The sequence below is a fragment of the Stereum hirsutum genome (assembly GCF_000264905.1).
Source record: "Stereum hirsutum FP-91666 SS1 unplaced genomic scaffold STEHIscaffold_2, whole genome shotgun sequence".
NCBI lineage: Eukaryota > Fungi > Basidiomycota > Agaricomycetes > Russulales > Stereaceae > Stereum > Stereum hirsutum.
The window spans coordinates 3,253,250-3,276,868 of record NW_006763132.1 but is presented as its reverse complement, the minus strand read 5'-3'; the positions used below and the strand labels follow the sequence as shown (position 1 = coordinate 3,276,868).

The window sequence follows — 23,619 nt, the reverse complement described above, 5'->3', positions numbered from 1 at the left end:
CGCTGTGATACAGGTATACACGACCAAACATTCACAGCCCACTACCGGCCCAGCAAGTACTCGAGATATCACGGTTTAGTACGCGGACAAAGACTTACCTTCTAGACGGGATGACCTTACTTCCTCGGAACATCCCACTCCTGTCGCGGACACTCATCGCAAAGCCTATCCGACCAGCCTTTCAACACCTGTGGTGCCCCACCGCAAATCCCACCAGCCAACAACAGGCCCGCACAATCAAAACAGAACCAGCTTATCCAGGACATATCCCTCTCAATTGGTTTGAAAATGCATTTCTAGCAGTTGGCTCTGCCGTCGTGTCGCTCACGAACCCTAGGAGAGGAGGTATTGGTTTCTCCATTCCCAACCGACATCGTGATCACCCTTCATCCCAAACACTGATCACCCTTATCATTCATGGATGTAGATATGGTCGCCACGCTTGGAGAAACTACGGCGGGACCTGCGCTTCCTCGGCTTCGCGATATCATGCTCGAGAGCGCTGAAGGTCGCAGGATCTTGAAGGAATGTCCAAGGGTGACGTCTACCACCGTCGACATGAACGCCCTTGCAAAACTACCCGAGGGTACCTTTGGACACACCTATGTGACGTGGCTCGAGCGGTGTGGCGTTACGCCCGATACCCGTGCGCCCGTGCGTATTCTTCTCAGGTCTGATATCCAATCGTGATTGAACACCAGACTAATGGACATTTCTTTTGTCTTCGTCGAATGTCAAATAGGTACATTACATTTCGGACCCTGAGCTTGCATATGTCATGCAACGCTACCGCGAGTGCCACGATTTCTACCATTCACTCCTCAACCTCCCAGTCTCTGTCGAATACGAAATCGCTTTGAAGGTCTTCGAGTTCACAAATCTCGGTCTTCCAATGACTCTGCTCTCTACCGCTGCTGCCGTTCGCCTTACTCCGGCAAAGAGAAAGAGGCTGTTTGAGGAATACGTGCCGTGGGCTCTGAGGTGTGGAAGCAGTGCGAAGAGTCTGATCACAGTTTATTGGGAAGAGAAGTGGGCAATGGATGTCGGTGAGCTGAGGAGAGAGTTGGGAGTTTGGGAGGCACCGGAGGCAAAATGGAGGAGACCGCTGAAGGAGGCCAAAGAAGCGGCAGAAAAGAGAGCGAAAACGGCTGGTGGGCAGATGTTGTGAACTACACGGTAGTGGAGCAATATATTAGTCTCCCTACTCGTCTGGATATGCCCATGGCATCGTGTGCTTTTCAAGATGCATGGAGTCGCCCTGGTAAGGCTTCTGATTTGGCTCCTTGGTGACCCATGTTTCTGTCTGACTATCGATATTCTTGGACTTGGTTGGTCGTTGTGGTATATATATAGGATCATCGAACCTTCCTTCCTTCCTTCCTTCCTAAAAGGTCTAGTAATTCTATGGGTCTGTCAAAAAGATCGTAAAAGTTGGAGTTGTTGTAAGTTTGTACATTGCCGTGTGGCGCGTTCAAGTCGCGTCCCCTTCACGTGCTGGGAAAATACTTACCGACGGTCCCGTCTCACTGATTTGGCGTCATCCAAGTTTCTGCTCTACTTTCCGCCTCTCGCCACTCTCCTGCTTTCCTCATTTCCTCTGTATTTTTACAGTTCATCAGGACTTCGACATCTAACATTTATCAGACGTTTATCTGACTAAGAACAAGCCTGCCATCATGCCACCAAAGAAGCAGCAGCAGCAACAGGGCAGTTCCTCCAAGGTCGCAGTCGACAAGGTGGACCCGTCTTCCGACATCTCGTAACCGTGCGCTGAACGTATGTACTGACCATGGAACCACATCCAGACCTTCGGTATGAAGAACGTGAGCAGACGCTCCCCATTCTAGTTCACTGCACTGCTTTTCTACAGCGACCATTCACTTCATCATCGGACCTCACCATGGAATCATTCAACTCACGCGACACACATCCGTACACTGTAGAAAAACAAATCTGCCAAGGTCCAAAAAGAAGTCCAACGTATCCAATCGCAGGCCGCTCAGACGGGGAAGTCTCGTGAAGCTTTGGCGAAGGAGCGCGAGAAGGAGCTTCGGACGCAGGCGAAGGCCGAGGAGGAGAAACGGCGCAAGGAAGAGGCGTTGCTCACGAAACCAGTGCAGATACAGAAGGTGCCATTCGGCGTGGACCCGAAGACGTTGTTGTGTGCGTTCTATAAGGCGGGACATTGTGACAAGGGGACGAAGTGCAAGTTCAGTCATGACAAGGATATAGAGAGGAAGGTTGAGAAGAAGAATTTGTATGCGGATAGTCGGGAGGAGAAGATGGCTGGTGAGTTTTTCGATCTTCAGTCTGTTCTTCAGTATTGGTTCAGTGAAGGGAAAGCTGACGGTATTGGTGGTGCGCACAGATACGATGGACACGTGGGACGAGGAAAAGCTACGGCAGGTTGTGCTCTCCAAACATGGAAACCCGAAAACAACAACCGATGTATGTCCCTTTCTAGCGGCCTTCCTTCGATCTTTTCCCTGATATTTGGTTTGCACCTGTAGATTGTCTGCAAATTCTTCATCGAGGCTATCGAGTCTCAGAAGTACGTTCCGATTCTCACGCGATTCCCTGGCCCTTCGTCAAGATTTTTCACCGGCACTGACGCATGTTCTTCCTTCCCGTAGATTCGGGTGGTTCTGGCAATGCCCAAATGGCGAAACCTGCCAATACCGACACGCTCTTCCTCCTGGCTTCGTTCTCAAATCACAGAAGAAGGCACAAGCGGAGGCTGAAAAAGCGAATGTCATCTCGTTGGAGGAGTTCCTGGAGGTCGAGGCACGTCCCCTTCTTTCCTCTCTATTTCCTCCATCGCATCCACTTGTCCTCATCTGTCTGAACTTTCTCCGTGTAGCGCCACAAACTAGGCAGCAATCTTACCCCCGTCACCCCCGAATCATTCGCCAAATGGAAGCAAACCCGCATGAACAAAAAGGATGCCGAGGCGGAAGCCATGTCAAAAGCCAAAGCAACGCAAGCCGCAGCGGGCAAGTCTTCAGGCATGTCAGGACGAGATCTCTTCCAGTACAACCCAGAATGGTTCGAGGACGAGGACGAGGGAGAGGACGATTGGGATTTGGAGAAGTATAGGAAGCAAAAGGAGGACGAGGATCTGATCGCGGAGGAGGAGAGACTTCAGGCGTTGTCATTGAACGGTGGTGGATCCGGTGATGGTGCATGAATGCAAGAACGCCGTTACTTTGAACCACAATCCTTGTTGCTATGTTCTGCTCGCAAGACCACCGCATTATCCATGGACTTGATGTGCTCGTCTGGCTACTCTTCGGAGCCAAGAAGCAGTGGTTTGCTCTATGATCTATGTATCAGATGTACGATGTTCTCGCCTGGACTACACATTGTTACCTTCATGTCCGAACCATTTCATCATGCATCAGCGATTAAAAATTCCTTTCTTTAGTTGTCACACGGTACGGCCGGACATGTGCCATCTGGTGAGGGCATCGTTGGCAAAGACAAGAACTGCAATGTATTGCGATAAAAGTATTACAGAGACATCTGATCATAACTGCATCAGCCGGGAGTCGAACCCGGAGCTAGGCCATGGGAAGACCCAATGTTACCGCTACACCACTGATGCCTCCGTCCTTTTAGGATATTGTGTTCTGTATTAGATGTTATCTGCAGCCTGAAAACCGAGAGGTTCTATGAGCTTCAAATTGGCTACTTTGGAGGTCGCAAAGTTCAATTTCCAAGTAATAGGGCTTATATGTTTGTGAAAACTTGGAACTTTTTGCGAAATCTCATTGGCGGATCGGACAGATCTTCCGCCAACGAGCTCCAAGTAAACTCGAAACATATAAGGTCTAATAGTTCGCTTCGAATCCTCGGTAAGTGCCAGACGCAGGCCAAACGAGGGTGATCAGCCAATCACGCCTGGCCGAAATATTCGACTTCGAAATGAATTCTCACTTGAAAATCTCCCCTTTAAAGGTCATTCTTGTCGGTTTCCAACTCAAAATCCCACTTTTCTGGCTGCAGATAACATCTATTTTATCTTCTGGGTCTTTTGGCCGGACTTGGAACACGATCACGTGGATTCCTCGTGATGGTGACGGGCTTGTCGCGCCGGCGTCGGCGGAATTGAACTTGAACTCGGAAGACGACGACGACAACAACGCCGTGCTCACAATCTCCAACAAGCTCCCCATAATATCCGTCGTATTTTATCCTCTTCATACTCGCATTATGTCTACCATCAACTACAACCGACCTCGAGACTCTTTACTCTCTCTCTTTGACCCCCTCTCCCAGTCAAATCCTAGCAGCGACACCTCAGAAACACCTCCTCACCATGACAGGGACCTGGTATCACCTTCTCCGTCAGAGGGAGGATCTGATAAAGAGAACTCGACGCCCGCTGAGGTCAACGCTCACCCCACAATGGGCGTCAGTCCGATGACGTTCAACAAGTTCTTTAGCCGATCTTATGCGGACCACAAGCCTCTGCCCACACAGGTTCCTCTTCCTCTGGACCGTTTGATAGACTTCGACGTCTCTGTTGTGGTAGATGATGGAGGACAGGGCGAAATAGAGGCGTCTGGAGATGAGAGTGAAGCAGAAGACGTTGCGAGAGATGAGAGCCCCGAAGAGGAGATCGAAGACGAGAACAATGACACCCCGCGTCTCGAAGACAATTCAGTCTTTTCTTCAACAAGCCTTCGACTCGATGATAGGGCTCCCACTCCCCGTCGGCCTCTCGCTGACATTTCTCTTGCTGTTGCTGCACTCTCATCTTCGTCTCCTGCAGTGTCTTCGCCCTCGCCCACAAAGAGCACTGTCAAAGACTACTTCACTTCTCGCTCTGCGCCACTACCAAGTCCGAAACTCACTCGCGCACCCGAGTCATCTCGCCTGTTCTCCGTCATGGACTCCATCAATAGTGCAGATGGTAGCCCGTCCTCTTCTCCATCTCCATCTGCGTCTCCGAACCCCTCACCTTCCATGTCTCCAATCGAAGAATATGCTCGCGACGAAACCATCTCACAGACTCCAAAAATCACCGTCCACTCCCCTGCCTCCCTAGAAGACAGTTCCGACACGCTCTCTCCACTTCCAACTGCTCCCATCCCTCGGCTTCGCTCACACGTATCTCCTATCTCCACGTCCGAGGCTTTCGACCCTCGCCGCGTTTCGGTCGACCTTCAATCCTCGTTCAGCTCGTATATCGCTTGTCCAGAGTCTTCTTTCGACCTTCTCAACGACAGGATCTCGTTCATCAATCACGATTCTTTCCTGGGTCAGCTCGTGTCCTTCACCGACGGTGACGCAGAATTTGCGGACATGGACGTAGCCAAGGAAGAGGAAGAGATGGAGGAGCTCGTTGCCAAGCTAGAAGGCCTGCCGAGCTTCAAGAATCGCAGGGACGAACGCAAGGAAGCCGGATCCAGGGTTACGAAGAGCAGTGTGGCGGATTTGGAGAGTAGGTGTGCTGAGGCGGAGGTCAGCATATTGAGTGAGAGGTTGAGGGATGTGAGGGTTGGGCTGGGGGTCAGCGAGAGTGAGTTGAAAGAGAAAAGAGAGGCTGTCCCGCGGCCGCAGAGGCAGAGGAAGGATCGCTCGAAGCTCACCGCGGATTTAAATGTGGAGATGTTTGTCACCCCGGAACAGAAACGTGAGAGGTCTGGCTCCTCTGGATCTGATGAGGGTAGGCATTGTTCATTATATTTGACTTATGTTGACGCTGATCATAATGTCTGAATCTTCACAGTTCCCGCTGCCCTGATCAAAGCAATGCCTCTCCCGGACGAGGTTGCTAAACCTGTCAGCGATCTCGGGCGTTCTCAAATAGCTCCTCCTCCTGCCCCTCGCCGTCCCAAGCACATGAAATCTCGTCATGAAGCTCCCGCTGGCATCGCAGACGACCAGGCCCAGGCTTACGAGTCAGCTTCCTCAGGAGTTCTGGATTCGAATATTGCCTCTATTTCCGTGGCTCAGTCGTCCGCTGAACCCTCTGCGGCGGCAATGGCCTCTAAGCCCAAGACTGCCACCAGCACAGCTGGTCTTCCATCGCTGCCTCCCAACGATATGTTAATCCCCGCTCTTCGCATCGTCAAGAAAGGATCGACCGGCCCTACTTCCTCCGCTTCCTCGGAACCACCTGTCGACGCTACCCCTAACGTCTTTTCCCTTCCAATAACGATTTCCTCAGGGCGTGTTTCCCCGGTCACGTCCGCTGCTCAAACTCCCGCTCTAGCTCATCCGCCGGTTCACCGAACCACCATGGAACCCCCTCAAGCTCCCCGTCGTCTTGGACTAGCCAGACGCATGTCTTTCGTCCAGCCTCCCTCATCGTCAAAGTCGACCCCTGCGCCGACTGTTCCACCCGTTCCGGCTGTCACTTCAAAGCGTACGTCTTCGAGCCATGTCTCCGTTGCAGGGGGTCCACAGCGTGTCCCTTCCGGCTCCGCCATCGCTGGGAACTCTGGAACCGCCCCCAGTGTGACCTCCACGACCGTATCGAGCTCGAGGAACCCTTCGAAGGGCCCAAGGAGGGCAGCCATCTCTACTTCGTCGGCGTCATCTTCTTCTCAAGCTACCGCTGCTGCAGCTTCCGCTGCTACGAGCGGCACTGGGTATAAGAGAACTACGGGGTTGACGAGGACTACGAGCGCCAGTTCGGCTGTTTTTGCGCCGGCGCCGACAAGCATTATTAGTAGTGGTTTGAGGCAGCCAGTCGCGGGGAGGTTTGGTTCGGGTGCTGGTGCTGGGGCGGGTATGGGGTTCGGCGGGATCCCCAGGCCGGCGACTTCGTCCTCCCGGATTGGGACGGGGACTTCGACCGTGGGAGCTCCTTCCAGTACGACTGCCACTGCAGGTGCGAGAGGGAGGCGTGAGAGTGCGAGTCTGGTGGGGGCAGGGGTTGGTGGGGCGAGGAAGGCGCCGAAGAGGTTTTAGGTGTGTTTGTTTTTGGCCTCAGTATGAGCATTGCAGGTGGGACGCTTGAAGATGTGAGACCAATTGTTGGCTGTAGCGTGGACTATGATTACGACCCCGCCATGACTGCTTATTGAGCACTTTATTTGCACTGTTCTCGTTGCCTCATTTGCAGTTAACCTGACCATTTCGCATCGATACTGCTGTCGCATAGTCTCACTCATCATTCTTCCTCCATCCCTCCACCCATCCGTGCACTTTTAACGTCTTTCCTCGGCTCGTATTTTCTCTGTCAATTTAGTTATCGTACGAGCTTGGTACGAACCCCTCATGCCCCTGCATACATTTCATCATCTGGAACTCATTCTCCCATATCATATCATTCCACCCACACCCAGACGTACGTATTGTACACAGTAGTCATCATCCTCATCCTCTTCTCAATAACGAACCGTCCTTGACACTGACTCTGCAATTGGCACGCTACAGTACATAGTGTATAGAAGTAAATATATATTCCGATCTTTACGACCTGTGTTACGACTTTCTCCTCTCTGGTCTCTCCGTTCTCCCCAGGTCGTTTGGCTCTTCCGTACTTACCGTGTCTTCGATTCAAAATTATATTTTATTTGTACGCATTTGGTCTGGCTTTTCAGTGGATTGCATACGCAGACCCGCCGTTTTACAGCTGCGGGGGTAGTGCACTCAAGTACTGTCTTGTTGGTCGAAGCATGAATGTGGTGATATATTCTCAGAGTTGATCGTAGCGTAGACATGTAAGTAACGTAGGACTCGGGCCAACGATCCGTTCGAGTCTCCCAATACTTCAGAGAAATCCACGTTCTCCTTCGTTCTTCCGCCATGAAAATTTCATGAAGGCGAGCCACCTTACCTCTTACCAGACCATCCTCCGAATCCTGTTGCTCGTTCGAGTGATGCTAAGAGAAGGAGAAAGGGTTTATGTTAGTCCATCTATTCGTCTTTGATGAGATAGTATGGATGGAAGAACAGTTGGACAAGATCAGAAAATCATGTTCTCGACACAGGTGATTAAGTCAGGGATAACTGATTTATAGTATATCTCTATCATTTGATGTCCAAGAGTTGGAAGGGTTGAAGTGACGGGGAGAAAAAAGAGAGGAAAAGAAAGTGTGCTCACCAGCCAGAGAAAAGATGACTTCGATCTTGATGAAACATGGGAGAGAAATGGTCGTATGTGTAACTGAGATTTACCTTAGTGACTATGGGAGGACACGACTTCCAGAAAACCCTTGGACCTTTTCGGCGCACCACAGAAACCCATCAAAGAACAGCACACAGAGAAAACTATGACAACCAGAACAGGTTATCAAAAGGTCAATAGTTTGAGAAAGGTTGAAGTTCACGACCGACATGGGGATACTCGCGAGGTGGGAAAACGAGGAGATGGAGGTGGGAGAGACGAAAAAAAAAAAGCTGAAAACGCGAAGCTCAAGACGGTCCGGCATCTGCCGTCGGGCCTGATGTCATTAGCGCGTTGGAAGAGCGGGCCTTTGTTTCCGTACCGCATCCCGCTCACGTCCTCACCCCTGCACGGTATGTTCGTTCTGAACGAGACATTATACAAAATAGAAATGCTGACAGTTAGTTCTTTTGTTCTAGATATAAGGACACGATTCTGCAATTGTCTTTACCCACCCCCTGAAGGTGTTTCCGGCATTACTTCGCGGAACCCGTACCCTGTACTCCATCTAGCACCGGCCCAATAGCCCGCTTATGTCCCACACGCCCTCTCTACTTCCACGAACACCTTGATTTCTTGAACGAAATCACTGACGATACTCGGCGTTGAACGCTGTGAACACCTTTCAATAGTCATGGCCCGCTCACCATCACTTCTGTCTTCGGAACCCACGAATATTGTCCACCAGCCAGTCTCCATAGGCCATGTGTAAGTCTTCGTCTCAAGCAGGTATCTGTCGACTTGTGTCTCGAATTTATGTGTCGTTCCCACAGACAATTGCGAGACCTAGTCATATGCCCAGAGGAGAGGGGTGTCGTTGACTTCATTCAGGGGGAATCTATCATGGAACGAGACGTAACGAATCCTGCTTCGGTGAGTGCTGATTCTTGCATTTCCTTACACATATTCTGTGCACCCTACGCCCATATCTTCGAACCAAACTTCATCTCCTGCTGGGTTCTTGTATCTTCTCTACGACGCATCCAGTTCCTACGACGATGGTATCGTGTTGTCACGAGGCCATGGACGGCCCCATGCTATTATTAGGAAACTGTGTATGTTCCCGACCTGCCGCACATTGTCGGCCATGGTACATGAATCCGGAGTCATGGCAAAGCTATGTTTTCTCAGTCTATCTTGCAGTGGCTTGCGGTCTCTTATTGCGAGACGAGTGGCGCTACACTAATTGCTAGGCAGCAATTCCAGTCGTCGTTTCCTGCTGTTACTCCACTCTTCTCCACGTCGTTGTGTTCCACAGGAGGAAATATGCATACTCTTGAGAAGATTCTATAATGTGCGACTTGGTAGACCTTGCTGCACATGCACTGTTCAGTGGCATCTCTGTCCTTAGTGCACGGTGGATTCCTCTCGACTAAGCGATGACCTCTTCATCGATTCGTCATCGTCGGTTCTCTCTCACGTCGAGCGAAATCAAACGTCCAAGACCTTCTTTTCGTCATCCTTCACGAGGCAAGCCTGCGTTGCTCAGTGTGCGATGCGAAAAGAGCCTAATAGTTTGTGGCGTGATATCCCTATAGCCGCTCTAACCGACAGACATCATGCATTCTTCATATTCACTAATCCGAGCCTATTAGACATCCACAACACTTGTGGAACTTACCTTCACGCCCAACACCTTAGCCTCGCTGTCCCTCCCCGACTCCAACGAGCGTTTGATCGCCGCAGGGGGACAACACTCAGAATTCCACCTCTCCATCCATTCCAAACGGCCCTCCTTCTCGCGCAACTCCTCGTCCTCGTCCGACGACAGTTGCACCGCACACGACTCGTCACGGTTCCCACCACTCCCACGGACACGCCGACTATGGCAATACGACAACTCGCTTGGCGGCTCCATCAATAACTCCGTGCTACTCACGCAGATGAGCTTGACACGATCACACGAGAGCAGTGCCGAACCACGCGTAGCAGTGAGCAACAACGACTGTTCAATCAAGTTCTACGACATCAATGTGCGAGGGTCTAAGGGCGTGGACGGGCCTCCGACACGGATTAGCGAGGTCGGCACTTTGAAATTGGACGTCGCCGTGAACCACTGTGCGTGTTTCCCTCCTTGCTTGCATGGCTCAAAGGTTTTGCTGATACGATATCGTAGCTTCGATCTCACCCGATGGACGCACATTGCTTTCTGTGGGCGACTCGCCACATGTATACCTGCACGGCCTGACGGGTGGCTCACGTATCACGTTTACACCATACGCGAAACTCACACTTCCTCCATTCGACTCCTCGTACCATTACTCGAACCCGAATTCGAATTGTGGCCCCGCTTCGTTCTCCACTGGCTTCTCGGCATGCGGGACGAAGTTCGCGGTCGCAAGTCAGGAGGGTATGGTCGCGGTGTGGGATGTGAGGAGTACGAAACCGATGAAGATATTCGAGACGGACAGGACTAGATCGTCAGGTAGCGGAAGGACGGCCACCGGAGCTGCGAGTGGTTGGTTGTACGAAGATTCGTGGGATTGGTCGAACAGTTCAACGAAGGCACCCGGGTGGGGCGTGAGGAATGTGAAATTCAGCCCTGGATTCGGCGGAAAGCAGCTGATGACATTCACCGAGGTCAGTCATCTTCATACTGTCACTGACGAGGGCCCAGAATAATCAACTTTGTCTGAATAGCATACGTCCCTACTCCATGTCGTGGACGCCACCACGTTCGAGACGGAGGAGATCGTCAAGGTTCCTACAATTATCAACGAACGATCCGACGAATCGTGTGCCAGTACACGAGCGTCAGCAAATCGCTACTCCACAGAACAACAGGAACGTACCTCTAGTGGCCCATGGACAAGCTCGACTCGCCTACCCCCCGTACCGCAAACGCAACCGCGCGTCTTCTACAACAGCTCTTCCGAACGTCTCTCCGCCTCTAACGCTTCGACTATCTCACCAGCCCGAGCACAGTACTTCCGACGTTCTCGACGACGAAACCCGCCCACTGACGGGGAAAATAACGGTGTCGTGGTCATTCCGGCACTGGGAGACAGAGGGGCAGAGCGAGAGGTCAGGAGAGTTCTCGTACGCCATGGTCTGCGGGCGTCAGTCGCTCCGGTGCGAGAAAGTCCTGGCCGCCAGCAAGACCGTGAAGAGGCCATGGTTGACCCAGAAGACGACGACGAAGCTGAGATCGAGATCGCAGATGCGGCGGATTTCGATGAGCGAGAGATCATTGTCGAGCGGGATCCGAGTAGGACGAGTTCGGGGCCATATCATGAGACCGAGGATGTGGAGATGGAGGTGGACGAGCTGGAGTCAGATTGTTTCACTTCGCGGGCTTCCTCACCCGCGCCATTCTCGAGTTCTGCACCTACTCCGTGGTCTGTTACGACGTCGAGAGGAGTGGTGCGGAGCCCTGCGGCCGCGAGAACGCAGGGTCAGAGCCAAAGCCAGAGGATCAAGACGAGGGTTGCGGTCCAAGAGCATTTGGATCTCGCTGGGACGTGCTTTGACCCGAGTGGTAGGTGGGTTTATGTTGCAAGTACAGGCGGCTTGGTGGAATGGAGCGTGAAAGGAGCTGAGAAGACGTGGTGGGATGAGGGAGCCTGGGCTTGAGGCAGTCGTCGATCCAGGACGGGGATCAGCAGTTGCTGGTGTAGTCCCCTCCATGAAAGGACGACCGGGTTATTTATGGAGCCTGTCACATTTCGCGACGAAACCAGACGATGATAGCGGCCGTTACGGATCCATGCGGTTGTTCGACCGTTTCCGTTTCCTATATCCTGTTCGCTGTTCTCCTCGCCCAGGCTAGGCTTTGTTTACGAACGTTCACGCATTTTACGTTTATCATGTTCGCTCATCTCCACCATGCGAATTCGCTCTTGTTGTCTCTATGCTCACACTCCCATGCCCATATCACCCATATTTCTACGTTTGCCTTCTTTCGAGGCATCCGTGACCTTGCCTCATTCTATCACTCTGCTCTCGTTCCCTTCAGCCCTTACTTCTAATCTCCCTTCCGAGCGCTGTCGCACACCATCGAATACTCGGTATGTTGATATGGGGGGTGAAGAACAGGCTTATGGACAATCAATTTTGCTACTTTTCTCGGATTCTAACACCCGCTTCTTGTTATCCCACTGCATATTACTCTTTGTCCGCCCTCTTGTCAGCCTCGTTATCTATCTTCCGAATCATGACATCCGTACCGTCTTCCGCATACCACTCCCTGTATTGTACTCCTACTTTCCCTCTCATCCTCACTTTCCATCTCCATATCTGAATTGGGCTTCGAGTCGTCACAATCACCAGCACCCCTCCACCCTGCGTTTTCCTTTTCTCTTTTCTAGCCGTCCTTGCTATCGTCGATCGATGATTCACCGTTTACTTATTCTCGACCCGTACAATTTGACAGAGGTCGGAGTTGTAGTTGTGTACTTGTAGGCAGTAGGTTCCGGTTCTTGTTTGTAAATCATCATATAACCTTGTTCGACGAACTGCATGGTGCTCCTTCTACCGTGGAAACCGTTCAACGGCGATTCATTGGCATATGTTGCTGCATGAGTTTCGCACCAGAAACAAGGAAGACCGTAGCCTTTTGATTCATTTGAAAACAATGGGGCAGCGAACGAAATATACGTGTATTTAATTCTTCGCTATAAAGAACCAGTCATAAAGATTGAGAGGGAAAGATTAAACATCGGATATGGTGTAACGGCTAACATTGCCGCCTCTCACGCGGCAGCTCGGGGTTCGATTCCCCGTATCCGAAGTCTTGTAGTCGTACGTTCGTTTTGTTGGGCTGAACGATGTAAAGACGGTCTCTTGTCTATCAATCGACATTAGGTTCCGTTCATTTTTCACCCCACGCCCGGAGCTCGAATGCCCAGTCGTAGAAACACTTTCGACTGTTAGAAACGAATTTGTAGTCGCCATATGTTTTTGCTAGTTTTCCACTCAAAATCGTGGTAGAGGAGGTTCAAAGAATTCTACTTGTGCGAGCTGCCGCCTGCGTGTGTTGCGGTAGGCTACGAGCCATTTGTTCTGCATGTTGGCTGAGCACGAAGTAGCAGGGCAGTCAGAGCACGCCACTCGCTGTCGCAGCGGAGCATACAAAAAGACATTGCATAAATTATGGATATCCACAGGAGCTCATGGCAAGCTCATCACCTATGAGATTAAAGGTCACGGTAAGCAGTTAATCTAAGGCAGTAGAACCCGACGGCAATATGTCCACTTCCTTCACCATCAAGACAATACAAGCCTGACTCGTCTCTGCGTCCCTCAAGCTGTCGTCTCTGCCTCTGTAAAAGCCGAATTTGCCTCGCCTTGGTTGTCCGTCTCTCCGGACTTTCGGAATGCTCCAAATCCTACGAAGTGTATAGTGCTTTGATCGTTTGATTCAAATCGCCGTTCGAGGTCACGGTGCCCGCCCGATTGAGTCTGTGCGATGGACGTGCTTGTGGTACCATCTCTGTTACCAGCGACGAAAGACGGGAGGGAAGTGTCGGCTGGTGCAGTGTCAGCTATGCTACGTTTGAGTGCGACCATGACAATAATGATGATCGGATAAATCCCCTACATAGGATAAATCATGGTGAGTGACACCGCTTGCTCTCGGAATGACATAGAGGAGAGCTCACGGATATTTGAATAGACACATCTTGTATGATACTGCCTGCCTTCCATACGTTGAACGATCTCAGAGATTCAGACGGCGGAAGTTGGAAATTCAAGATAACGAGGAACAACTGGATGAACGGCCATTAATAAAGGGAATATACGGATGCAAGTTCAGGATCTTACCAAGAAAACACAGTAGACAGCACCGGACTCGACGATGGCGATGATGATTTTAACCCCAACCAACTTCGAACTCCTCCTGCCAAGACCTGAAACGGTAAAGAACCGAGAGTACTGCCTGCGTAGGGTAATTTGAGTCGGATTCAGTTTAGGTACGTCAAAAATAAAGGTTAGACGGTACCAAGCTTTGAAACCGATGATCAAGGTGAGCACGATATTTGCAGCGAGTGTGAGAACCCATGATGAATAAAGTGCCCAAACGGCCAGATCCTTCCTGCTGAGGCTGGGACTGGAATTATAGGAGCTGGTTTCTCCTTTGCTTCCGATACTCGCCAATAAAGCCACTGGTAAAGATCAGTCAGCTATAGGTACCGTCGAGCTGATTGGTATAATAGACATACCTAGAGTTCCGGCGAGCAGAGAAGCGGGGAGAATAAAGACCCGCCTATTACTGTTCCACAGGACGTATGCTCTCCAGAATAAGATGATATCACTACACAGATACTGCGAAAAATTGTCAGAAAACTGATGGAACACAGAAAATGGTTGCCTACATTGACACTCGGTAGATAGAGTAGTGCTTCCTGCATTCCGTAGATAACTTCGTAAGGCACAGAATCGCCAGAATAATTGCTGAAATACACGGCAACCTCCAAGGTGAATATCACGTATATTGTCGACGAAGCAAGCATGACAACCGTCAATGGAAGCAGCCACCTGATTGCCTTCGATCGGGTTTGTGCAAAGCTTGCCAAACCTCTATCAGGGAGTTTTCGGGGATATAAAGCAACTCTAACACGTACAGGAGAGTATATCCCACGAAAAGCGTGAGGGTGATTTGAACTCCTAGATGAACGCCGTACATTTTAGTACGTTTCAAGACTCAATTTTGGATTGCCAGACTTACCGTAAAGCATGCATTGACACGCAATCAAAGTGAAAGTGTCTGTGATATCGACATGTACTTCTGAAGATGAAATGTCCGTCGAATAACGCTTGCGGGAAAGGTCAGATGTTGCCATTGAGGCTGAAAGGTTACAAACGAGTATGCTCGAGCGTGCTCTACGGGAGGAATGATGTGCATTTTCTCTCCCAGTCTGACTTATATATAATAAGAATCGTAGGACTCTTGTCGAGGACTTGGAAGGTCCATCATGCAGCAGAGCGCCACATTCCATCAGGGTCAGTATGGGTGCATCTCACATAAGACGGTGTCCTTCCACATACAGACAAGACATCGCGGGTGAAGAAAGGCGCTCTAGAAAGCTATCAGCTGGTAAAGAAACAATAGACCAGTCTCGTTCCGCGCACATTCAGAGTTGTCGCGTCTGGGTGCAGTGGGCTCTGCCAAAGTTGTAATTAGAAACATGCATCATGCCACTGAAACGGTACGGGGAGCAGATCATGCAATGGGTTCTAGTCGATTGATGCTCGATTCTCGGAAATATAGTATACGGGTCACAGTCAAAGCAAAACCCGAGTAGTCGACTGATTCCCTGGTCCGTGCAAAAAAACATGGGAGCCAAGTTCTTCCGCACGCGCAATATTAGAGCGTCGTATGGCGCAACTTTCTGCCGACTGACCGCCAATCGAATCAGACCCATCGACTCTGCCCTCATCGGTGGACTATGGTTTCTTACAAGCTGGAACGAAAGAGGCCAAATCCTTGCCTCAAATTGGTGTTACATGCCGACCCAACTGCGCGCTTTCCAGACAGTGGTCCGTATAAACTCCAGCTATCTCTAAACAATTACTCTACCATCGCGACAACGGAAGGTGACTGTCATCAATATGTCGGTATGGGGAGCAACATCAGGTCGAGCACAGAGCGTAGTAAAGCTGGTAATGATGGTGGTATCAGGCCAAATGTAGCGCTGCACGCAATGCTCCAGCAGTAAGGATCATCGGTGATAAAGATGATCGACCAACACAGGAGTCGGCGTTATTGATTAATAGAAAGAGGCGGTCCATTATGCCGTATCAAGAGCATTCTGGTGTTCTGATTAGGGGTTTTATGATACGGGCGCTTCGAAGAGCTACAGAGTTTTATGAGCCCAGAGATCGAGGTGGCTCCCGGTTCCAAATCTCCCACGAGAGACTTCGCGCCGCCTCTGCATCGAGCGTGTGTTATCCGCTCTTTATTTATTGCCGTCTCTTCTTGTACAACTCTCGGGATCCTGTCTAGTCATGCTTCCAAAGCCTGACCTGAAGTCTTTTGAAGAGAATATGTGCTGTAGCACCTTCAGCAGCGTCCGAGAGCTCGAGGCGGAATACGCCGACTGCTGCTGCTTTCGTCATATGCGGGGCCGGCGCTCAATGTGGAGCATTCTCTGGCCAGACAGAAATGAGCTCTGGGGCCGTATCATAAAACCCCTATTCTGTATATTTTCAGGAATGGGATCATCAGGGCGAATAGTAATCATGATGAGATGTGAGACTATCCCTGATATCATGGGGAGGCGTTGCAATAGCCTTCGCTGCCCAAAATAAAGGCATCATAAGAAAGGAGCTAGTCTAAGTGACCTGAAGCCGCAAATGATTGAGCAACGAGCTGGGAATCTGGGCATAGGAAGCTGAATGAAGGTGATCTGGTGTGTGCCGTGGGTTCGAGTGCACGCCACTAGCATTCATGTTATAGACTGGATGCAACGTAGGACGTCAAGGATATATCGTCGAGATCAAGAGCACAGAAGGGGTTCAAGGCCTTATAGACCGACCGAAGGTTCGTACAAACAGGCCGCTTGAATTATCCGCGGAACAAGCGTCATGCCCAACAAGGACACAAAAGCACCTACGCAGACACTCTCACAGGGCGATTTTGTGCTTCATCAAGCTAATATGAAGATAAAGAATCCCCACTCAATAACGAGATAGACGCACTAGAGTCTAACAGTGTCTCTCGAATCCATGGGCCGTGAAAGTTGCACCTAGGTATGAGTCGAACCAGAACGAACGACAACGGTGGCTAACCCGTTCTGCTTGGTCACCAAAGCTCCGAGAACTACGTAGTTGGAGCACAGAATCCTGCACTCGAAAGGTTAACCAAGAATACCCATCCTACCAGCATGAGAGTCAGGCCACTTATCTCGTTTGCTATGACCCACGCAAGGTATATTTCGCGTTCATAATCGCACGCCTGAGGCGTTCCGAGACGCCTCGTCTTCACAACATCTGATCTCGGACATTCCGAACCTGTCTCCAATCATATTTTAGCATGCTTTGTGGGCGTATTGTTGGCGTACCTTTTGACACCCAGTAATGTTCCCATACACTCCCCGCAAGCTGTGAACAGGCAATCCCAGCCTCACGAAGAAGCGGGCTGAATAGGATGAATGTTAGTGCGCTATAAGAATAGTGTAACGTACTTCTGCCAGCTGATGGTCTGTGTCGTCACTGTCGTGAGTGTGATGAAGAAGAGTTTGGAACTGGTCGGGGGAGCAATCCGTTGTGGCGTAAGCAGCTTGGAATGAAGACGCCACGGCGAGAGGCAACATCCCCAGGCGCGCATGCCTATGCGTTATATAAAGATGTGTCGTGTTGGCCATTCTACCCATTCAAGCTCATCCTCTCGTTCATACCATCACCATTCTCACCTTTTCCGTCCTCCAGCCTCATCCAAATGCGAGACAAGCTGCGGACAGCCATGATAGAATTAATCTGCACGCTCGCACACAGACAATATCTTTCCGGATAAGGTATTTACGCGCATGAAAAGGGGATCTCGATGTCCGAGTCGTCGCATCCTCGCGCTCACCAGTAATAATCGTTCGCTCTCCTGCAAAAATGCTCACCCGAGAGCTATGACACCTGATGTGGCACCGACCACCGGCCGACCGCTTGCCTCTCCGGGCTCTTGTATTTAACAGTGCCCTTGCCTGCTCGACAAACTCTCTCCTGTCGCCTCTATCTCCATCTCCATCCCCGCCTCCTCCCTCCTTTTCACCGTTACACCCCAAGTCTACTCCGATAACACTAAGATGCCTTGGGTCACCCTCAATCCTCCTTTCCGTGGCGAGCACTGTGGATCGCTCAAGAGACCGCTTCCGTTGTTGGAAAAGAGGCAGTTGGTCAAAGAAGGAAAGCTTTCGCAGCAAGAGCTCACAGCGGCGGAGGATGAGGCCATCAAGGCCGCGGTGAAGATGCAGATGGACGTAGGTATCAAGGCTATCACGGATGGAGAGATCAGGAGGTGAGTCTTAGCTATTGGCGATAGCGTCTGCTTGGCTGACGAAACGGCGGTCGCAGAGCCATGTTCTACGATGGTGTGTTCGATAACCTGGATGGCATGAAAGTCGTCACGGAAGGTGTGTTCTACAGCTATCTGCCATGCTGCTGGGCGTCTAAAGTCAAAGCTTGCGTCTGTTAGACCACCTCGACCTGTTTATGGTATGTCTCGTGGTACTTCGAGTATGTGCGCACGAGCCAACGTCTTGCCCAGGATTACATCCCTATGAAGGCTGCCTTCAAAATCAAGGGCCCTCCAGCTGCGTCGATATGCGTGGTATGCTTAATTTATATGCCTATCAGCCGCGAATGTGCAGCTGATGGCTGATGGCCGGGTGACCAGGGTAAAATCAAGCGCACGAAACCGTTCTATGGGCCCGACTTCGACTTCTTGAAGACTATCGTTCCCGAGAAGGTATGTAGACGCCGTTCTTACTGTTTTCTCAGGATATTTGTTCATGCGTGGCTGCCAACCTGATCATAGGACCACAAAGGCATCAAGATCACTATGGGCCCTCCTAGTTATTACCACTTGCGTCTAGGGACGAACGCATACTCCAAAGATGTGTATTCTACTGACGGTACGTACTCACAATACTACATTCGATGTGCGTTTGAAGCAATCTTACTGACAATGGGGTGCACTCAGAGGAGTACTTTGCCGACCTTACCAAGGCATATCGCGAGGAAATTGCAGACTTGTACAGCCGAGGATGCAGTGCGTTCATCCATCTTATATGGCCTTCATTGCCCTGACATCTGTCTACTAGGGAATGTCCAAATCGACGATCCTGGTCTTGCCTATTTCTGCGACGTCAACATGGTCAAGGGCATGAAAGATCAAGGCCTTGACCCAGACTACCTTCTCAACCTGTACATCCAGGCATACAAGGATTGTCTGTCCGAGAAGCCGGCCGGAATGAACATCGGTCTCCACCTCTGCCGTGGAAACTATACCGTAAGTCGCGCTACATTGACTCTTGGGTCCTTCGAACTCTTGGGTGTCAATACGTGCTAAACGCTTGGATGCTCTTGGCTGCTTTCGTGTGTTATTTAGGGCGGCCAACACTTTTCGCAAGGAGGTTACGACGACATCGCTATCAAGCTGTTCAACGAGATCCCGGTCGACACTTACTACGTATGTCCCATGTAGTTCCTGCACTACTTAACAGCATCGTATCTGACGTTTCGGACAATTCTCAGCTCGAGTATGACAGTGACCGTGCAGGAACGTTTGAACCTCTCAAACACCTTCCCAAGAACAAAGTCGTTGTTCTCGGTCTCGTCACTAGCAAAGCACCCGAGGTAATATCTTTCCGATTCCTCACCTGCAACATAACATCAAGGCCCCTGCGAGCTAACCACCAACTCTCCCTGATTCACTCTTGGCTAATAGCTCGAGGACATGGAGCTGCTCAAGAAGCGTATCGACAGTGCAGCTGAGACGATCGCGAACGGCGTGCAACCCCGCTCGAAGGCGGAGGCCCTCAATCAGTACGTATACCTATACACACCCATCCGGCCTCTTTATCTGCTCCTCAACACCCCGATTCTGAACACGCCTACCCCCTTCTTGTCTCGCAGGATCTGTATTTCCCCACAGTGCGGTTTCGCATCATCTGCGGCCGGGAACCCCGTTAGCGAACAGAATGTGGTGGATAAGCTTTCGTTGGTCGTCAAGACCGCGAAGGAAGTTTGGGTTGATGCTTGATGCTTGAACTTGAATTCGAACTCGAATTTTTTGAGTGCTCTTTGTTGAGGTATGTCAGACGAGGAGTGTATACGTAGATTCATCTCTACCCTTTGAGATCCACAGATATCGATCCTGACGCCTTACTTCTTGTCATCTCCGTGAGGTTTTTGGGAGGTCGACGTTGGAAGGAGTATCGTTTGGATTTGCCTATGTGGTGGCGGGCGCCTGGCGAGAAGCAGTCATAGGGAATTTAGGAGATGTAGAAGAGCTTGTGTACCGGCCGTGCACGATGTTCAACTTATGTAGGAGCGGCGCCGATGATATCGATATTTGTTTTCCATCTTCATATCCCTTGCTGCCATTTTATGTTCACATGTCACTGCGTGATCGTGTCGTATTGGCGGAGGGTGCATATGCATGGCGAGGTTTTATCCTTTAGTAGGTGTAGGGATTTGGCCACAAATACAGGGCGATATCCCAGCCTGTGCTCCCATAACTGGCCTGTATCTGTATTCTTGTCCGATCGAAGATGGGAAATGTGTTGTCGTGTTAGATGAAGCCTTCACTTTGGACATGGTCGGAAGGTGTAGCAGAAGTTGCTTTGCACGCTGACTGGAGGAAAGTGAAACGAATACAAGCCATCCACATGTGTCGAGAAGCTTCTTGTTCAAAAAGAACAGGTGTTTCGTAGGCTAGGGAGTGCCAACGGCCTGCGATGCGGATAATCGGGGTCCATAACTTGCCCGATAAAGGCAGAGGCACCTCCGGTTCGGAACGAGTGACCGAAAGTGTTGCCTGAAACCCATAGATGTCCCATTTCTTCATGGTTCAAGGCTAGTACACATGCCCACTCACACAGATGTACGAGCCCTCCTGATGATATGCGCAACATAATGACATCATACATGATCCTGCATTACGCTTCGGTACGTTCTTATTTAACATGCCTTTTCTCACTGCAGGCAGAAGAGACAATATGTGGGGCTGGTAAACCGGACGTCGGACGAAAGTAAGTAATGAGACCGGCTACGAAGTCGAGGTCAGCATCAAACTCTGTCGAAAGAGTAGCTCTGTGAAGAAATGAAAGAGGAACTATCAAGGAGAATTCAGGCAAATGAAGGATGATATATCTCACTGTGGATGGATGGTTTGTGGATTCACCCTCATAGTTCTTCACCAGAACCTGTATGCCTGGTCAAAAACGAAGGAGATAATGCACATCATACGGTTACATGAAAAACATACATCCACGGGCGGACCTGTAGCCATTGTCGGCGTGACTCCGGGTGCAAAGTCCATGTGCTTCATTGAAATGGAAATTGTATCGTCTTCATCTCTTTTATTGGTTCGCCTCTGATTAAGAGTGGCCAGGCAAGAGTTGAGGAAGACTTAACGGAGCAGAATTGTATGTCATATGCCAGCTCCCGCATGAAAAAAGATAAACTTACGTTTGCTTAAGACAATGAACATCCCAAGGTAAGCCAGCCCTTGATCAGTAGCAAACTTATGACATCCATTTCAGTACTAATTGATTTGTTGACAATGAGAATTTTAATGGTTTTAACTCACTGTAATTAGCATTGCCAATGCAAGCAGGCTATTCGGAGAAGCCTTCAATAATCAATTCAATTACATAAAGACGGACAGGGAAAGTACGGACCTGGTGAGAAACCCAGTTGTGACAGTATACACTATCAGTGTGTTCAGAAGCGAAGCAGTCCTGCATGATACAGAAAAATATGAGAACCGGATAACTATCATACTTTCCACCATACCTTTTAACAGTGAAGCGCCGCTTTCGCCACAATAGGACAATGAGAACAACTGACAGAGCGGTGTCATTGAACACGATCAAGGCCATGTCTACATAGAAGTCCGTCTTGAACGCATAAGCTGGATGTACCAAGGAAATCACACTGAACTTACTGAGAGCAACGCTACTTGTGCAAGGTCATGAACCCTAGCCCTGTAATCAGATATGAGTATCATGCCGCAGATACCACTATTTGCTTGGGTACACACAGCCTGGTGTTGAAGTCTGCAGATAATATATTCTATCATTCTTGCTCCGAGTATTTGAGGGTGATGCGTCACTCACAAATTGACCATCCTGCCAATAAGATGATGTATAAGACTGCAGGTACGATTTGCAACAAGACTGACAAGATCTTACCGAAAAGGACAATATTGAAGAAGGCCTAAAATTGCCATCTAAGCTGACATATCTTGGACACATCAGAATAATAATTTGCAGACATACTGCGGGTATTGTCAGGAACCAGTTATGTTCACTCACTGCTCATTACGAACAGACATCAGAATTGGAGATGCAGAGTCATGTAATAGATGCATACTGGTCCAAATTCTGTAACAGTAGAAACTGCGGTAGCAAGTAAGTGTTTCAGTGACCAGTCCGCTGTATTCATGTGACATGGAACACTTACAATCGAATGAGGATATCCGCGAGCGCCTACAGATACGTGTTTAACAAAAAAATACACAACAAGCTGAACAGTGATAAATTCATACCGTTACTAGTGTCATTCCCTGAGGACCGCTAGTCAGTCCATGCATCATCTTTAAAATTATGAGACAAAGCTGACCATGACAGACCTAAAGAGAAAACAATCAGTAATTTATTTCAGTCACGGACAGAGAAATCATACCAAGGTAGTTGCGCAGTGAAGATTGTGGTGCTGCCACTGAGAGCGGCTGCAAATATTATTTCGTATACCATATGGGCCACACATGCAGCATGAAACAAGTCAAGAATGCTATACGAAATGTTAGAGTTGTGCAGTAAAGTTTATTGAAAACTGACAGGGACTTGCCATAAGGTCGCAACCTATATCAATAAATAAATAGGTGCCCAATCATGTGAGGGGAGACTTCGACAGGTGCACTTCAGGCGTACCAAGATTTTGATTCGCCTGGGATCGTGCGGATAGTTCTTGTAGTACCAGAATGTCTGCAATATTGTCACTCCACACAAACTAGTGGGAGCGGAAATGAGACTCTTCTTGTCCGTCAAATATCATCGAGAGTTTACACTCACAGTGCTGTGAACCAATTTCCACAATAGACAGCATTGAGACCATATTGCAGTTGCGCAGATGACTCGGACATTGCTTCGAGCTTGGGAATAGTCTGAATGCTGTGAGAAGAGGAGGTTCCTTCAGATGAGGCGTACATTGAGTGACGCTTTATAGTGTGCTTCAGGGCATCGGGACATCCATGATACATCAAAGGTGATGGTGTATTGCACAGAAGAGTAAGTAGCGCCACATCTTCGAAGTCCACTTTCTAACGCTTTCACATACCTTGAGCTCGGGCATGTCGGTCCCTCAGATTCTCAGCATCAGTATCAAATGTTGTACGCCTCGAGTACTGCGATCGCGATCATGATGAAGTCTCCTGAACGGCGAAAAACCAGCGGAAACCTACATGTTCATCGTTGGCTCGTGACCTCAGGTCAAGCCACTGGGCTAACGCTCGTAAGTGAGCCGACGACGTATCAATCTGCCATGCATGATAAATGACCTACAATTGCCACCACAGATGCTCACGGATGAACCCAGCAAGAAGCAAAAACAGTAAATCAATCATCTCTTTACCATAAATGAAGATGCGCTTGAGATGCGCCCACATAGAATCTGTTCGCACACTGTTTGTGGAGCTTGATGATCATGATTTCGTTCGCAGAGGGCACTGAGACTCGATCCGAGTCAGGACACGATCGATGAAATGAGAACCGACACTGTGTTGCTTCTGATGTAATAGAAAGAGAAACCCCTACCTCGCAGGCCGCTGTGGTTGCTCC

The 23,619-nt window shown here is 49.9% G+C and overlaps 7 protein-coding genes and 2 non-coding genes across 9 annotated transcripts; 6 read left to right on the top strand and 3 right to left on the bottom strand.

Annotated features, from left to right (window-relative positions):
* Positions 1-230: 230 nt before the first annotated feature.
* STEHIDRAFT_38998 (ubiquinone biosynthesis protein COQ4 mitochondrial) lies at positions 231-1,138 on the top strand (the record flags this gene model as incomplete). Its single annotated transcript, XM_007299169.1, has 3 exons — positions 231-345; positions 428-654; positions 743-1,138. Coding segments are annotated over 3 exons (738 nt in total), but the record flags the coding sequence as incomplete, so codon positions are not given.
* Positions 1,139-1,601: 463 nt separating this feature from the next.
* Positions 1,602-3,425, top strand: STEHIDRAFT_73464 (uncharacterized protein). Its single transcript, XM_007299419.1, has 7 exons — positions 1,602-1,736; positions 1,806-1,823; positions 1,944-2,289; positions 2,369-2,448; positions 2,511-2,551; positions 2,634-2,784; positions 2,861-3,425. Exons 1-7 carry the CDS (start codon positions 1,677-1,679, stop codon positions 3,185-3,187), a joined length of 1,023 nt encoding a protein of 340 aa, XP_007299481.1. The 5' UTR covers positions 1,602-1,676; the 3' UTR covers positions 3,188-3,425.
* Positions 3,426-3,533: 108 nt separating this feature from the next.
* STEHIDRAFT_t62 lies at positions 3,534-3,604 on the bottom strand. The gene has a single exon. It is a non-coding gene; the product is annotated as a tRNA-Gly (tRNA).
* Positions 3,605-3,924: 320 nt separating this feature from the next.
* Positions 3,925-7,380, top strand: STEHIDRAFT_165817 (uncharacterized protein; the record flags this gene model as incomplete). The annotated part of the gene is made up of 2 exons (XM_007300180.1): positions 3,925-5,671; positions 5,735-7,380. 2 exons carry the CDS (start codon positions 3,925-3,927, stop codon positions 6,919-6,921), a joined length of 2,934 nt encoding a protein of 977 aa, XP_007300242.1. The 3' UTR covers positions 6,922-7,380.
* Positions 7,381-8,587: 1,207 nt separating this feature from the next.
* Positions 8,588-12,401, top strand: STEHIDRAFT_118570 (uncharacterized protein). Its single transcript, XM_007300179.1, has 5 exons — positions 8,588-8,830; positions 8,896-8,995; positions 9,718-10,180; positions 10,239-10,702; positions 10,763-12,401. Exons 1-5 carry the CDS (start codon positions 8,757-8,759, stop codon positions 11,693-11,695), a joined length of 2,034 nt encoding a protein of 677 aa, XP_007300241.1. The 5' UTR covers positions 8,588-8,756; the 3' UTR covers positions 11,696-12,401.
* A 378-nt stretch (positions 12,402-12,779) lies between these two features.
* Positions 12,780-12,851, top strand: STEHIDRAFT_t64. The gene has a single exon. It is a non-coding gene; the product is annotated as a tRNA-Glu (tRNA).
* A 512-nt stretch (positions 12,852-13,363) lies between these two features.
* Positions 13,364-14,904, bottom strand: STEHIDRAFT_153181 (uncharacterized protein; the record flags this gene model as incomplete). Its single annotated transcript, XM_007300178.1, has 8 exons — positions 13,364-13,657; positions 13,723-13,830; positions 13,886-14,000; positions 14,064-14,226; positions 14,284-14,386; positions 14,437-14,629; positions 14,686-14,728; positions 14,790-14,904. 8 exons carry the CDS (start codon positions 14,902-14,904, stop codon positions 13,364-13,366), a joined length of 1,134 nt encoding a protein of 377 aa, XP_007300240.1.
* A 2,943-nt stretch (positions 14,905-17,847) lies between these two features.
* On the top strand, positions 17,848-20,094 carry STEHIDRAFT_73458 (UROD/MetE-like protein). The gene is made up of 12 exons (XM_007299418.1): positions 17,848-18,071; positions 18,128-18,186; positions 18,249-18,268; positions 18,321-18,383; positions 18,450-18,521; positions 18,591-18,687; positions 18,756-18,824; positions 18,877-19,064; positions 19,164-19,244; positions 19,310-19,411; positions 19,503-19,600; positions 19,691-20,094. Exons 1-12 carry the CDS (start codon positions 17,860-17,862, stop codon positions 19,815-19,817), a joined length of 1,188 nt encoding a protein of 395 aa, XP_007299480.1. The 5' UTR covers positions 17,848-17,859; the 3' UTR covers positions 19,818-20,094.
* A 751-nt stretch (positions 20,095-20,845) lies between these two features.
* On the bottom strand, positions 20,846-22,925 carry STEHIDRAFT_108076 (uncharacterized protein; the record flags this gene model as incomplete). The annotated part of the gene is made up of 17 exons (XM_007300177.1): positions 20,846-20,869; positions 20,935-20,990; positions 21,059-21,187; positions 21,248-21,302; positions 21,369-21,396; positions 21,460-21,519; positions 21,575-21,678; positions 21,726-21,765; positions 21,898-21,909; positions 22,096-22,179; positions 22,244-22,269; positions 22,329-22,376; positions 22,403-22,412; positions 22,466-22,573; positions 22,621-22,644; positions 22,714-22,767; positions 22,855-22,925. 17 exons carry the CDS (start codon positions 22,923-22,925, stop codon positions 20,846-20,848), a joined length of 933 nt encoding a protein of 310 aa, XP_007300239.1.
* Positions 22,926-23,619: the final 694 nt, after the last annotated feature.

Coding starts and splice junctions, on each gene's coding strand:
- STEHIDRAFT_73458 (XM_007299418.1), top strand. CDS start 17,860: ATGCCTTGGGTCACCCTCAATCCTCCTTTCCGTGGCGAGCACTGTGGA. Junction 18,187..18,248: donor CATGAAAGTCGTCACGGAAG/GTGTGTTCTACA, acceptor TGCGTCTGTTAG/ACCACCTCGACCTGTTTATG. Junction 19,065..19,163: donor TCTGCCGTGGAAACTATACC/GTAAGTCGCGCT, acceptor TGTGTTATTTAG/GGCGGCCAACACTTTTCGCA.
- STEHIDRAFT_73464 (XM_007299419.1), top strand. CDS start 1,677: ATGCCACCAAAGAAGCAGCAGCAGCAACAGGGCAGTTCCTCCAAGGTC. Junction 2,290..2,368: donor TCGGGAGGAGAAGATGGCTG/GTGAGTTTTTCG, acceptor TGGTGCGCACAG/ATACGATGGACACGTGGGAC. Junction 2,785..2,860: donor AGGAGTTCCTGGAGGTCGAG/GCACGTCCCCTT, acceptor TTCTCCGTGTAG/CGCCACAAACTAGGCAGCAA.
- STEHIDRAFT_118570 (XM_007300179.1), top strand. CDS start 8,757: ATGGCCCGCTCACCATCACTTCTGTCTTCGGAACCCACGAATATTGTC. Junction 8,831..8,895: donor CCAGTCTCCATAGGCCATGT/GTAAGTCTTCGT, acceptor TCGTTCCCACAG/ACAATTGCGAGACCTAGTCA. Junction 10,703..10,762: donor AGCTGATGACATTCACCGAG/GTCAGTCATCTT, acceptor TTGTCTGAATAG/CATACGTCCCTACTCCATGT.